Source organism: Cygnus atratus, chromosome 7 (assembly GCF_013377495.2).
Source record: "Cygnus atratus isolate AKBS03 ecotype Queensland, Australia chromosome 7, CAtr_DNAZoo_HiC_assembly, whole genome shotgun sequence".
Classification (NCBI taxonomy): domain Eukaryota; kingdom Metazoa; phylum Chordata; class Aves; order Anseriformes; family Anatidae; genus Cygnus; species Cygnus atratus.
Genome location: NC_066368.1, coordinates 21,895,722 through 21,909,289, shown reverse-complemented (window position 1 = coordinate 21,909,289; position 13,568 = coordinate 21,895,722). Strand labels below are relative to the sequence as shown.

At 47.8% G+C, this 13,568-nt stretch overlaps 1 protein-coding gene across 1 annotated transcript in view; it reads left to right on the top strand.

Moving 5' to 3' along the window:
- The window catches only part of PAPSS2 (3'-phosphoadenosine 5'-phosphosulfate synthase 2), a 31,551-nt gene that overhangs the window by 1,871 nt on the left and 16,112 nt on the right, over positions 1-13,568 (top strand). The window contains exon 2 of the mRNA XM_035548451.2: positions 12,881-12,986. Coding sequence (XP_035404344.1) covers positions 12,881-12,986 — 106 coding nt within the window. The remainder of the gene's footprint in view (positions 1-12,880; positions 12,987-13,568) is intronic.

The following is a 13,568-nucleotide window of genomic DNA, read 5'->3' as shown; positions in this document are numbered from 1 at the left end:
AAAACCCAGCTTCACCCTGTGTGCCGCCTGGAGTTTGAGGATAGTTTGAGGATATTTTCACCTAACACCCATTTATTAATGCAAGCTTACGGTAAGGCGCAAAGAAGGAAACTTAAAATTTTTGTCCTCTGTGTGTGTGGCCCTTAAAAATCAGCAAGTCCCCCTAATTCAGATTAAGACCTGGGAGTTTATATGTGGGAATCTTTTTTTCTGATTAGCATGGTCCCCCAAATCCTCCCTTGGTTTCTGCCTGTGCCATTACAAGAGGCGTGAAGTCCTCTCTGTGCCTGGCATTCTCCTTCAGTTCAAAGATGTTATTGACAGCAGAAAGTATTTATTTCTGACCACTTTCAGAACTGACTTTTTGGGAGAAGAATGGTCTTTAATGATGACCTTAATGCTCCTTACATAAGCTTCCTGTGTGCCCGTATGGTGAAATCTTACTCTCAGGAGTAAGTACACCTTAAAGTAATTGCAGTGAGTAACGTGGAGCTGTGGGACTGCCCTTGTTTATTATGAGGGCTGTTGCACAGTGAAGCATTCATGGCTGAGTAGTTCTTTCAGTCCCATCGAAAGAGCAGCTTGTTCTCTGTACACCTGTGGTGCTGCTGGTATTTCTTCCATTTGCTGCCTCTCTGCACCGAGCAGTGTTTTTACAACAAGCAGAAGGATACAGACGATGCAGTGTGCTCTGGAGAGGCAGCCCAAGCCCGTTGACTTGGCAGTGTACCTAAGGGACTGTCCCCTTGCCAGGGTGACCGGCTGCATGGCTTGCATCTAAGCCCTTGCTCCTGTAACAAAACGTGGGTGTATGGAAGATGCCACTCAGAATACCTTGCAAAACTGAGGTGTTTGGTTAGCTTGAGAGACCCAGCTGAACTCATTCCTGCTTGCCCGGGAGGTGGGAGAGCTGGGAGGAAGACAGACATCCTCCTTGCTGGCTGTTTGTGGTGAGTTTTTCCTTGGATGTTCTCACAGAAGCTTAGGGGAGAATGGACCCTGGTAGTGAAACTGCCTTCCTAGGGTAAGTGTTGCAGCTTTGTCATCTGTTGGCTCCAAGACGGTGTCTCCAGGAAGCAGAGTGATGCGGCATGTGGCATCCCTCGGTTTCGCAGAGGATGCTCTTTCAGTAGCTTTGGGTAGGTCCCAAAGCTCTAACTTCCCGAGGTTCGGTTTTGCTTGTGCAGGGCTTGCATGTGTGTGATCACAAGTTACAGATCCTTATTTGAAGGTGAATTAACACGTAAAAAGATTTTTTTTTAATTTAAAAAAAAAGGAAGGAAAAAACACATTAGATGACACCACTGGGGAAACACGAAGAGGGTTAGTTTCTTTGCCTAAAAACTATTCTCATGTTGAAAAAACTGCAGCCACAGGGCAGAGTTCAGATGAAGTGTGATATTGGAAGCCATGCTGAAATGTTTGTACAGCCTTATTGTTTTAATTGTGAACAAATGTAAAACAAAAAGTAGGAGGAGTTTATAAAAAAAAAAAATCCTAGATTCATCTGCTTGCATGCTTATTTTTTTTACTATTGCCTTGAATATAAAGAAAAAGACTGAAACATCTTGAAACATCTTTAAGGATGTTGATGTTCAAAACAGTTCTGGATTGCTCATCACAGTGACACTTGAACAGGCAGTAGGCAGCAAAACGCTGATTTTAGTGAATTGACATGGCTTGGTCTTGGTTGTGTTTGTCAAGACTGTGTTTCTAGTGTTTTACCAGATGATTTGGTTTACAGGTGTGATGTGTTTTCTGAAACACAGTGCTTTACTCATTGCACCGTGATAGCAAACAGTGATTGTTTTCTAATTGCTCATCACATGCTTCTGTTTTCTGATACTCCTCGTATTATTTTCTGTCACTTTTTGCTTTATCTCTTTCTCTCTTTTCTTTGAAGACCAAGGAGAGGTCATCAGATTAACTGTCTCAATATGCTCTTTATCAACTTCTGTTGTTTCCAATAGCTCTTACTGTTTTTCTTCCTCTTTCTTTTGAAGTCCTTTGCTATTAAAAAGTTACCTTTCCAGTCTGTTTCCCTTGCCTTGCTGTTTCATTAACTTGTGCTGTTTTGCAGGGCTGCCAGCATACCAGCTGCTTGTTTATGAACCGCACTCTGTCTTGTGAAAGCAGGGTTGTTCATTTTGGGGAATTCCATGGAGGAAAGGACAGAAAAAGTTGCAGTCTCCTAAGTATGAACGGCTCTTTCTTTCCGTGGTTTGGGGAGGTTGAGTCACCCAGGGGATGGGGAACAAAATAGTCTGTGTGGTCCAGCTCCAGGAGCTGTGTGCCGGGATCTTTGGTTTTGGGAAGGCTTGTCTTGTGTCCCTGATGGTGCCATGGCCACAGGAGCAGCGGGCTGTTTTTCAGGAGCTCGTGGGGACAAGTGGCCGGGCTTTTCTGCCAGGGCATGTGTGTTCACCCATTACGTCCCTGGGACCAGATCTGATCTCTGCTGGCATGCTCTGAAGTCAGTCTTTTGCCTTTCCAGTGGGGCCTCAGGCTCTTCAGGACTTCTATCCATCTCACAGGGGCTGGGGGTGTTTGGATGAGTGCAGCTGCGCACTGCTTGCTGGTGGGGTTAGCAGAGCTGCAGGTGTGACTGGGGACAGTGGCTGAGCCCCAGGATCAGCACCTAAATCCATCTCCCAGCTGGAAAAGAGATGGTCAAAGCACTGTGAATCAGCAGTGTTTCCTCTCCTGCTGCGGGACTCCCGGATCAATGGCATCTGGCCTCGTCTGTTCTTCGGGTGGCACCGGTTAAGTCCCGGAGAGGTTGCCTGCTAAAACCTTTAACTCGCACATAGGTTTCCATCTGTATGCTCCTTGGGCAGCTCCTACAAGGGATTTTAGACAACACAGTGAACGATTCTGAAGACCCCAAGCTATCCAGACATGTGCACTGCAGATGCAAGTTAGATTTAGGCCACAATGATTTTGTTTTTCCTGAGGGTTTTCAGGAGAAGTACTGGCATACTTGCATTTATTACTGGGCTGATGTTGATCCTGGAGGGTGTCTTTAAAATAGCCTTTAAAAATGGAAAGACCTTTTCTATCTGAAATCAGGTGTTTTAGATAAACTTGCAGCTGTACATGCCCACAAAAGATAAGGGTTGTTTAGGGTCCATGTTAATAGTTCTTTAATGATATGCTCTGCCTTGAACTTGTACTTTGATCACAGTGCTCATGTGCTTTGGTATTTTAAAAGTCCTTTAAGAGAAATGGCATGTAATTCAGGTCATTATGTTACTTTACTGTTACTGTGAGTGTGGCGACTAATGATTATCTCAGATTTAGGTCTGAATCACAGCTGTGGGAAGTGAGAAATAGTTCCTTAATGGCCTCGCAGCTTAGTCATTTCTAAATGGAAGTTTACTCAGTGTATCATTAACAAAAGGAGGGATGCAAAAAAAAAAAAAGGTTGGTGAAAGCATTCAGTGTGGATGTGTCACAAAATTAGGTTGCTGGAAAATTAGGATTTGCCTGTAGGGCTGGTAGCACTGCCTCCCATCTCCTTGTGGAGCGGTCCTTTTCTGTTTGCTTACAGCTTGGCTGAGTTACAGCTGTTTGTGTTAAGAGTTTTATCTGCTGAGAGGGTGCCAAAATGTGTTGGCCTGTTTGGAGAACAGAGCTTGAGAAAGAAGACAGTTTGAGTAATTTTTTTTTTTTTAATGTGGCTTTTCTTTAGATGCAGTGCTTTGGAGTTTGAGATTTTTTTGCCACACACTTGCTAGATTGTTCATCTTTGGAAAATGACCATTTGTACTTAACATTTCCAAGACTTTCTGACCTCAAGGTTTTTACAGAGTCTCTGGCAGAACAGAACGTTTTCCTCGACAGCAAAACAATTTTCATCTTTGCATTGTGGCACAAAAAAAGCGTTTTGGGTGGGAGGCCATTTTTCAGGTCTGCCCAGCCCTTTTGATGGCAAGATCATCTTGTGAGCCCGAGGGGGTCGGAAGAGACACAAACCTCATTTAGGGGAGGTGAGTGCGGCGGCGGGGATGGGGTTGCACACCAGGAACCTGGGGCGTGATGCTGGACAAGTCACGTCAGCTGTGGCCAGGGCAGCTGACTGCATCTGCCTCCGCCTGAAGCTGGTCTGAGACCTTTGGGATGGGTGGAAGACACATTGAGCTCTTGGAGGTGCAGCCTGGAGTCCAGGGGTGCTGTTCCTCAAATGTGTGCCATTTTTATATTGTGGGAGCTTGAGGCTCCATCTACTGTGTTTGTCTCTTCTGTCGCTGTAAAACTGGGAATCAGAGAGATGCTGGGAGTTTCCGAGAAGTTTTCTGAGGTGCCAGGTGATAGTGGTCCCCAAGGAGGATGTGTGACTGTCCTTCAGCCAGCTGAGTGGTGTGCAGTGACCAAGACCTGTGCTACACTTGGTTTAGGGACAAGTGAGAGAAATGCTCTCTCTCTAGGAGTACAACATTTTTGGTGCTTATTTAAGCAAAGGTCTACGTAACACACATGCGCCACATAATTAAGAGGCTGTACAGCACCTTGTATGGGTTGCACATGCAGCTGGGACAGGAAGCCTTCATCCCAGCATCTCCAAACTCAAGAGACCTTGACGTGGAGCCTGGCTCATGCAGCTTGCTGCATAGGTGGCACGGTGACTGGCATCGCGGTAAAACAAGCTGCCACTGGGCCGGCAGCAGTACGGCGGCGTTGTGGTGGCACTGACTGAGGGAAGGTCCATTCAGGCCAGCCTGCAGCGTCCGACAGAGCCAAGAGTGGGACCTGGGAAAGGGTCTGCAGCTGGGATATCCTGGTGTGTTGTCCCAGCTCCTATTAATTTATGACTTGAGATGCCAGAGGCCATCTTTCAACCTGCCAGTCCTTGATGGGCCTAGTAGTCCTTTATTCCTGCCATGAACGCATCGGATGACTTTTTTTCCAGCCAAGTGTGCTCTTGGCCTGCCCATCATGCTGTGGCGAGAAGTTCCCCTGTTTAACCTCATGCCGTGGGACTGGCCCCGTGTCCCTCAGTCCTTCCTATCAGTGTGCGAATGTTCATTTTTGAGATGGAAAATGCTGTGGCAAAGTCAAGGGCGTGCAGGTTGGAAGACGGTTCAGCTTTGTAAGTGGAAGGAGGTGCTGCTCTCCCGACAGAAGATGGAGTTGGTGTCTCAGCTGCGTGCCACAGCTAGAAGTTGGCCTCCTAGTTCAAAAACCTGTTGCATTCTCATTTAATAGGGACACGGAGCTGCTGAATGCAGCTCCCTGTACTTTGTGCTGGAGTAGTGCCACCGCGTCAGTTCAGCTCTTAAACGTACGTACTGATGGTCTGGATTTGTTGAACTAATTTCTTGAGCTCTCAAGAGAAATGAGTTTGCTGAAGGGACGTGTTGCTCTGCCACATTGGCTCACAGCATTCCCTCGGTGAGCCAGTGATAAGTGTCAGCTCTGAACAGCAGAGATCGTATTTTTGATTGTGTGTCTTGTAGCAGAATGAAGCTTAGCTCAGCTGCTGATCTCCTGAGGCTGTATTGCAGGTTATGCTTTGCGCGGTATTTTATGCAGGAATCCTAGCTGCCCATCTCGCTTGCTTTTAGGGATAGGGGTGGCTGCCTTGCCGTGGTAGGAGGTAGGATGTGTGCAGTGGCTTTACTGTAAATAGCCACAACCTGTTAAATAAATTCCCGAATCTTGTATTCGGGGGGGGGGGTGGGGGGTGGAATATATATAATAATTCTCTGGAAATTTTTATATACCAAATTTATTGTGTAATCTAAATACGTACCATTGTCGTACTTTCCTTGAGGGACTCCTATCCCGTCTCCCATTTCCATGATTTGCCATTTTCCTCTGAAAGCTGACGCGGAAGCTTGTCCATACGTGCTCTCGGTCCCTTTTCCTGGCCAGGCACCGCTGCTCCATGCTGCCTGGGCATCATTTCCCTGCCGACGCCATCGGGGCACGTGGAGCAGCCCAGCTGGCTGCCCGCCACCTCTCCGTGCACTGCGGGGAGCTGCCTTTGTGGGCGCAGGGCACCGCGCCGTGCCGCGCCACCTCCGCTCTTTCACAGCTCGTCACCTACCTGCAGGCTGCATAATTCCGTTCCTCCCAGTTTTCTCGGCCATTAAATGGACACCCTTGATGGATCTTTGTGGGCGTCCAGTCCAAAACCTACAGTGAGAATGTGATTCGTGTTCCCTTGATCTGCTGGAGAACCACGTTTTGCATCGTCCGTGATCCCACAGGACTATCCCTGTCTTGGCATCACACAAAGCAGCCTTGTAACACACCTGGGCATGAAGGCAAGGCACTTCTCATTCTGCAGTGTAAAACCTAGTATTTGCAAAGTGGGTGTGAGCCAAACGTTGAAATGAGTTCATTTAGGGGAGGTAATTTAGCAGAACTGCTCTGAATACTAAAAAAAAAAAAAAAAAGGGGGGGGGGGAGGGGGAAGGGGGAAGGAACCATAGGAGGATTTCTTGTTATTTTTGTCAGCAGCAGACAAGATGCTTCTGTTGTCAAATATTTGCTTCCTGTCCAGATGTCCCTTGTAATTTTTGGAAAGGAGAAAGGAATTTTTTATAACATCTGTCCTGGCTTTCCAAATTTGTCCTGGAAATACATGACCACAGGATGATTCAGTAATTTTTCTGGGTTGAGGAAATTAGAGTAGTGACATCATCTGTCGAGAAATAATAATAGAAAAAATAAAAATAAAAAAAAAGGAAAATAAAACCCTGATCTGGATGATTTGGGTGATGTCAGAGAGATGACTTTTAATGCCCAACCTGCTGCTTTCAGGTCAGACAGTCTTGAAATCAGTATCTGATTTGCAAGTTGACAGGAACGTGAGCTTGTATGTTGAGCCTTTTTTTTTTTTTTTTTTTTTTTTTTTCCCCCGGGGCTGTATAAAACTTGATTGTGGCAACCCCAAACACTCACATTTATACCAAATGAAAACTATTTTAGCAGCACTCAAAATCAGGGTCTTGCTAAGAGCTCAAAAATTCCTGTGGGTTAAGGAGAGAGCACTTTGGCTAACGCCACCTTGACAAACGTGTGTGTTAGCAATACTTGGCGTTTCAAACCGTCTGTCTGCAAGCTGAAAGCCTGCTTGTTTCAGGTAGCTAGGATGTCTGCTAGTCTCCTTAAGGCCTTCTGTATTATGCTCCTGGCAGGGAAAAGGGGCCGATGTGGTGGTGCCAAAAGGAACAAGCAGCAGTAGCTGACTGTGCCGAGGACCGCGTGTGGTCTGCTTTGGTTTATGAGAGAGCTGAATGCAGAAGGGAGCCCAGCTCAGCAGCCTGCCTGGTGTGAGCAAATGCCGGCAACCCCAGCGGGATATTTAGCACCCCATCACTGCATTATTCAACTAAATCTCAAAAAAAAAAAACAAAACCGCTGTTTATAACATTTTTATTTTATCAGTGCCTGAAGCGAGTGCGCCATCCTACGTGTCCCCTAGCACTTCAGGTAGTGCTGTGTTGGGTGGCCCAAATGCGCAGGGAAGAGCGGGACGGTGGGGGGACAGGAAGACGGGTGGCATGGAGATGCGTTGGGTGCTTGGGAAGCTCCATTCCTCCTTCCCCATCTGCACCTGCTGGCCCTGCTCCACTCTGTGGTGATGGGATCCTGTGACCCGAAACAGGCGGAAATTTCCAGAGTAACTCCAGCTCTCTGGGGCTTTTCCCTGGGAAAGGAGAGAGCTGATTTTGAAACCCTTACCACCTTAGCCCTTTTCAGTGAACTACGGTGATGTTTGGGAAAAGTCTGTAGGTAGAGTGTTACAAGAGCTACATCATGACTGCTGAGACTCCAAGGTTTCTCCGTTGTGCTTGATTATGACTGTATGAGCTATCCTTCCATGAGCAAAACCCCCTGTTCTCACTCTGTTACAGAAGGTTTTTTCCCCCGTGGTGGTGATGGATGCTTTCTCTTCTCAATGATGCCCTTTTGCAAGAGCAGCTGCAGGAATCGCCCTCGTAAAAGAATTTAAACATTTTTTTTAAAGGAAAAGTTCCATAACTTAATTTTTATCAGCTAATGAGAAAAAAAGATTTTTTTTTTTAATGCAGTGGCGGGATTTGGGAAGTAATTTTAAACAACAAGATCAGTCTCTGTAGGTTTAAACAAGCATTTGACTTCAAACGTGAAAGCTTGCTCGATCATTTTATCATTTCAAAAGTCAGTTTTATCATTTTTCAATATGATTGGCTCAAAATGTTTTTGGAAGCCTATCCTTTTGTTGCTGTTTTTTTTTTCCTTTTGGAGAGTTTTCCAGGCTGAAGTACCAAAATAGGGTATGTATTAAACACTTAACTGGAGGGGTGAATCATCATCCTAATGACGTGAGTCCTGTAAGTAGAAATGATGCTGGGGGAGCCCCTGGAGGGCCCGAGGTGCTGCCAGACATCACCCGCCTCCATGCGAGGCCGGTCCTGCCGCTGGGAGCGGGATGCGTGACTGCGTGCCGCCGTGATGCTGTGCTCCAGCGCTGTCCCTCCGTCAGCGCGGTCCTTGGGCTGATGTGCGGTGTGTCGGAGGGAGCTGCTCCCCGGAGTCCCCCCAGCAGCTGTGGAGATGCTGGCTAAAGAAATGGGCAGCTGGGGCTAGAGTGTGTCCTAAGGTCCAGAGTTTGTACCTATTTGAATTCCTAATGAAAGACGGATGGCAAATGTCTGTGTAATTCCCGTTTATTGTTCATCTAGTACATTTTCTATTAATCGTGCAGTTTTTCTGCTTCTAACAGATGTCAGACAAGGTTGGGAGAGGCCCCCAGATATGGTGCATTCAGCACAGCACTGTTGGGTAAGAGAAGATGCTGCCTGATAACACCTCATGTGGGCAGCCACACGCAGCCTTTGGTTTATCTGGGCATGTGCCACTGCTCCCTTTCACAGCCAACACTTAAGGAGAGCTGAGGTGACTTTTTTAGATGCCACAAGTTGAGTAGTGGCACCTCTCAGAGCAGGGGAAACTGATGGCTCCTGACTTCCATCAGGTCTGCGCTGTGGTGGGCTCTCTGGTCTCGACCCACATCTCTTTATTTCAGAGGAGAACCAAGGAAAAGCCTCTCACTTTCCGCCTACAACCTGCTTTCACCAACCAGGGGAGCATCATGTCCTGCTAGGGCCAAGAAACCTCATTTCTTTTGGAAGCCAGGTCAGGAGAGACATGATCTGAAAGACACCTATGATCTTACACTGGCCCACGCTGCCCAGAGAAGCTGTGGATGCCCCATCCCTGGAAGTGCTCAAGCCCTGGCCGGATGGGGTTTGGGACAGCCTAGGCTGGTAGGAGGTGTCCCTGGAAGTGGAAGGTTGGAATGGGATGGTCTTTAAGGTCACTCCCAACCCAAACCATACTGTGATGCTGTGATTCTGCAGTCTTGGTGCCTCCCAGTTTGTCAGCCTCATGGAAAGGTTCAGTAGGACAGAAGGTGAAAAGCAGAGCCCACTGCAGCCTTGGCAGAAGGTCTGGAATCGCATATTAAATTTTCCCCTGTCCTGGATGAGGTGAGCCAGGGCGGGTGGTCTGGGCACTGAGCTAGTGTAGACGTGGCCAAACTCAGAATTTCTGCAAGAAATGCTTGCCAGTGTCTCTAAATTGTTCCCGCCCCCATGGGGCCCAGTGTTCAGGCGTGCTGTGGGGCTGATCAGAAGCTGTGATCTCTTTTAGATGTATTTTGAGGTCTTTGTACACAGGCTTGGTCTGTTTGGTTTATGACGATGAGATTAAAACCACGAGAACAAAATCAGCAGACCAACCCTGTGTCTTACGAAACCTTATCTCTGCCTGCCAACAGCCTTACCGTGTACGCTCTTTCTAGATGAAATCTCTCTGAGGCTTGCTCTCAGGCCGTCAATGCTTATTTCTGGTGCTGCTGTGGCTTCTCTCTGCTTTCTTTCAGATCTGACTTCCCGAGCTGGTGGATGATGAGGTGGGGGTTTTGCCGAGCAGCCCCTTCCCAGCCACCAGTGAAGCCTCCCGTTGCCCTCTGCCTCTTATTTTCTGTGCAGCTGGTAACCAGGGTCGGAGTCGGTGTGAGTCCCACTGTTCAGACACATGACACTGGGGAAATCTGCCTCTTTAGCAGTGAGATTTCCAAGGGTGTAGGAGCAAAACTGGAGGGATTTGGAACCAGCAGGTATGAGAGGTCTGGAAGTGCTGCTGGGTTGCAAAAATGCACTCGGTGATGCTTTCCCAAGCTCCAAAAGATGCTGGTGTGAACAAAAAAACCTGCTCCAAGATGCATGCACTGTGCAAATATACAGCAGCATGTACTTTTAACATAATAATCTCATTATGTCAGCCACATAGGAATGTGTTAGCACCTGCATCTTCCTGAGGCACAGACGTTATCATATTCCTGGTCATGCAGAGTAGATCCAGCAGATCAATGCTCTGCAAAGCCACTTTGTGAGGAAATAAGCGTGCTGCTGGAGTTCCTGCTGACGCAGGGGGCAGAAGGGTGTAGAAAAGAGCTTTGGAACTTGCAGGTTTCATTTCTCCACACAGAAATACCTGCCTCTTCTGTTGTGGTTTGCAAAGAAATTGCAAAATACCTGCTCCGTGCGCTGGAGCGCTGTGTGATTGCCACGCAGGCTTCGTGCTGCGTCTGGGATGGCTTCACTGCAGCGCTGAGTCGTGGTGCACTGTTGAGAGGAGTGAGTTTGGGCACCCACGCACAGCACCAGAGCGGTGCCAGGCCTCAGCCAAAGGTAAAGCAGCAGGAATGCACTGTGGTGTCTTGGGCCCAGGGGTTGTTCTGGTGGCTGTTACCTTCCACGTGTGCTCGTTTAATCCTGCTTCAGAAGTCCGAACCCTTGGGAACAAGAAAAAATGAAACCACAGTGGTGCCATCTCATATTTGCAAGCTCCAAATGCTCAAAAAGACTTTTGATATCCCCCCTGCAAATCAAACAAATAAACACGCCAAAAACAAACAAACAAAAAAACAAAACACCAACACCCTGAAACCAAATGTTGAACTATTTATCTTTGCCTTTTGTTTTAGGAGTCACGAGGATGTGTTCAGCTCAGTTGTGCTTTCCCAGTCGGACCCAGAGAGGTTTTGTTTGGGGTTTCTGGCACAGCAGTATGGTTTTGGGGAAGGGGTGGCACATTGTGATGCTCACGGAAGGGCTGCAAGACTTGAAGGGTGCTGCCGGTGTGTACTGGGGTCTGTGTCTCAGAGAGCATCTCATCTGCCTGGGTCCATAGCAGGCTCTTCCTTTGTGCTGTACTCGCGTGGCAAGAGGTGATGCTGGTGAGATCGCCTTGCTGGCGGAGGAGGGAGGCTTTCTGCAGCGGGACATGATTTGGCATGGGTATGTCACTGTGCAGGAGCACACGGGCATTGGGGCTTGTCAAGGGAGACGCCAGCAGCGTCCTTTGTCCCATGAGCTTGGATGAGCTGCTTGCAAAGAAGGAAGGAGGAGTAGGACTTCAACCTGTAGAGGAGCAACTCTGGAAACACCCAAATAATTTATTTTTATCCACTGAAATGGCCATGGGAGGGGGAAGCAGCATCAGGGACCTACTCTGCTGAGAGCAGCAATGAAAAGGGGACCTGAGAGTCCCGGAGCGAGTAGATGTGTCACTCAGGGGGGCTGAGATGAGAGCCCTGACAGCCTCTTCAGTCTGGGCACAAGGAGGGGGGGGTGCAAGAGCATCGGCTGCGTTGTGCCCGTCCTGGAGGAACTGCTGCTCTGTCCTGGAGCTCTTCCAGTGCAGGTCCCACAGTCAGCCTCGGAGTCAAGATCTGTCACTGCTATTACGATTACTTGGACCACATTTGCCTGTATGTTAAGCTGTTTTGGAGCTGGGTATCTGTTCAGCATGCCCACAAGCAATTGCAACTGGAAAATTTCACCTCTTGTTTGCAGGCATAAAAAGAGGCTAATTTTGGAGTTTTTAGCTAAACTGGAATTGAAATTGAGCATGACATTCTGAGTATATTTGATACATCTCTGTGGTGGGAGTTTGACCTCTGCTAGGATGCTGGCCTCTCTGAAAGGGATAATAGTGAAGAGGGAAGAGGCAAGGAGGGTGCTCTTTCTCTTTTGTTATGGAGTAATTGTCACCCAGATTTCTGTGCAGGCCCAGCCCTCTGGTGCATACAAAATACCAAGACTCCAATGAAGGCTCATGCCTTTGCTGCATCATATTAATTAATGGCCCAGAAAACACGGGGAAAAAAAGGCTATTTTGCAGACACTTATAAAAGTTTTTCTCTCCCATTCCTCCTTCCCTTTTTGCTTGTTGAAAAAAAAATCCCAGGCATATGAAATATGATGGCTTCCCTGCTGTGACTTCAGATGTAGAAATATTTACATAGGATGATGTGCATTATGAGAGAGCCTGGGTCCCCTGCTGCACCGACAGTACAGAAGGGATGAACCTGCAGTTCGGATGCAGATTGCGGCTGAGGAGAAAATGTTTCCATGCCAGCTCCTGCTGGGACTTTCCCTTTTGCTGGCGCGGCTGGAAACGTAACCCTCGCAATTAACACGACCGCCTGAGGCTTTGCAGGCGGTGCACTTGGTTTCGTGGGACCTGACCACGCCGTGGCAGCGGTGAGGAGGAGCAAAGCCCTGCTGGAGGGGACAGGTTCGCCTGGTTCAGCCCTGCCAGGTCACTCATTCTGGCCACAGCCCACACCTGCACTTGGACAGACATAACTTAACGCCAGTGGCTTGAAAGGTTTCCTCACTGTTTTCCCTTGTTTTCTTTCCGTTTTCCTATTTTGGTTGTAGTGTTTTCCTGTACAATGAAATTGCCAGTGTTCGCCACAATGGCTTGTGTAGATTTTTTGAATGAATTTGCATCTCTCTTGGGTCCTGGCTGAAATTTTCTCACATATGGAGTGCAGCAAGGTAACGAAAGCTCTGTTTTGCTCTGTTTCCATTAGGGATCAACCAATGTGGTTTACCAAGCCCACCATGTCAGCAGGAGTAAGAGAGGACAAGTTGTCGGTAGCAGGGGTGGATTTCGAGGCTGCACAGTTTGGCTAACAGGTATTTTCATCTGGGCGCGAATGTCTCGCTTCATGTGGGACAGCTGCTTGCATGAATGAGGGGGATAAGGAGGACAGCTTGGAGGTGGGGTTTTGGGATCTGCGGGAAACACCAGTGTTCCTTGTGAGCTGGGAGTTGCAAAACAATTTTGAGTAGGAAACACTGCCACGTGGTGTTTGTAAAGCAAGATGTTCTTCCCTGGCAGCTGCTACTCCTAACTAACATTGTTATAAATTTCACAGCTGTTACTGGGGCCTCCATTTCCTGGTTCCCTTGATTGAACACATAAAAAGCCCTATGGGTCACGCTTGTTGTCCCAAAGCGTGTGGCTGAGGAAGCCTTGGCTCAAACCCAGGCAGCCCCTGGCAGTGAAACACGCCCAGGATCGTCTGGAACAGCACACCCAGATTTTCATTCTGTGTCAATGGGAAGTTTATGGGGGCACTCAGGTTTACTGTGTTTCAAATGACCTTGTGAGCAGCAAAACAAGGTGGTCTCCTTGTCTGGAACGGAAATACACCCAGACAGTGAGTTGTGCTGAAAGTAATTTCTTGTGCTGCCATCGCAGTTTTTGTATGTTAT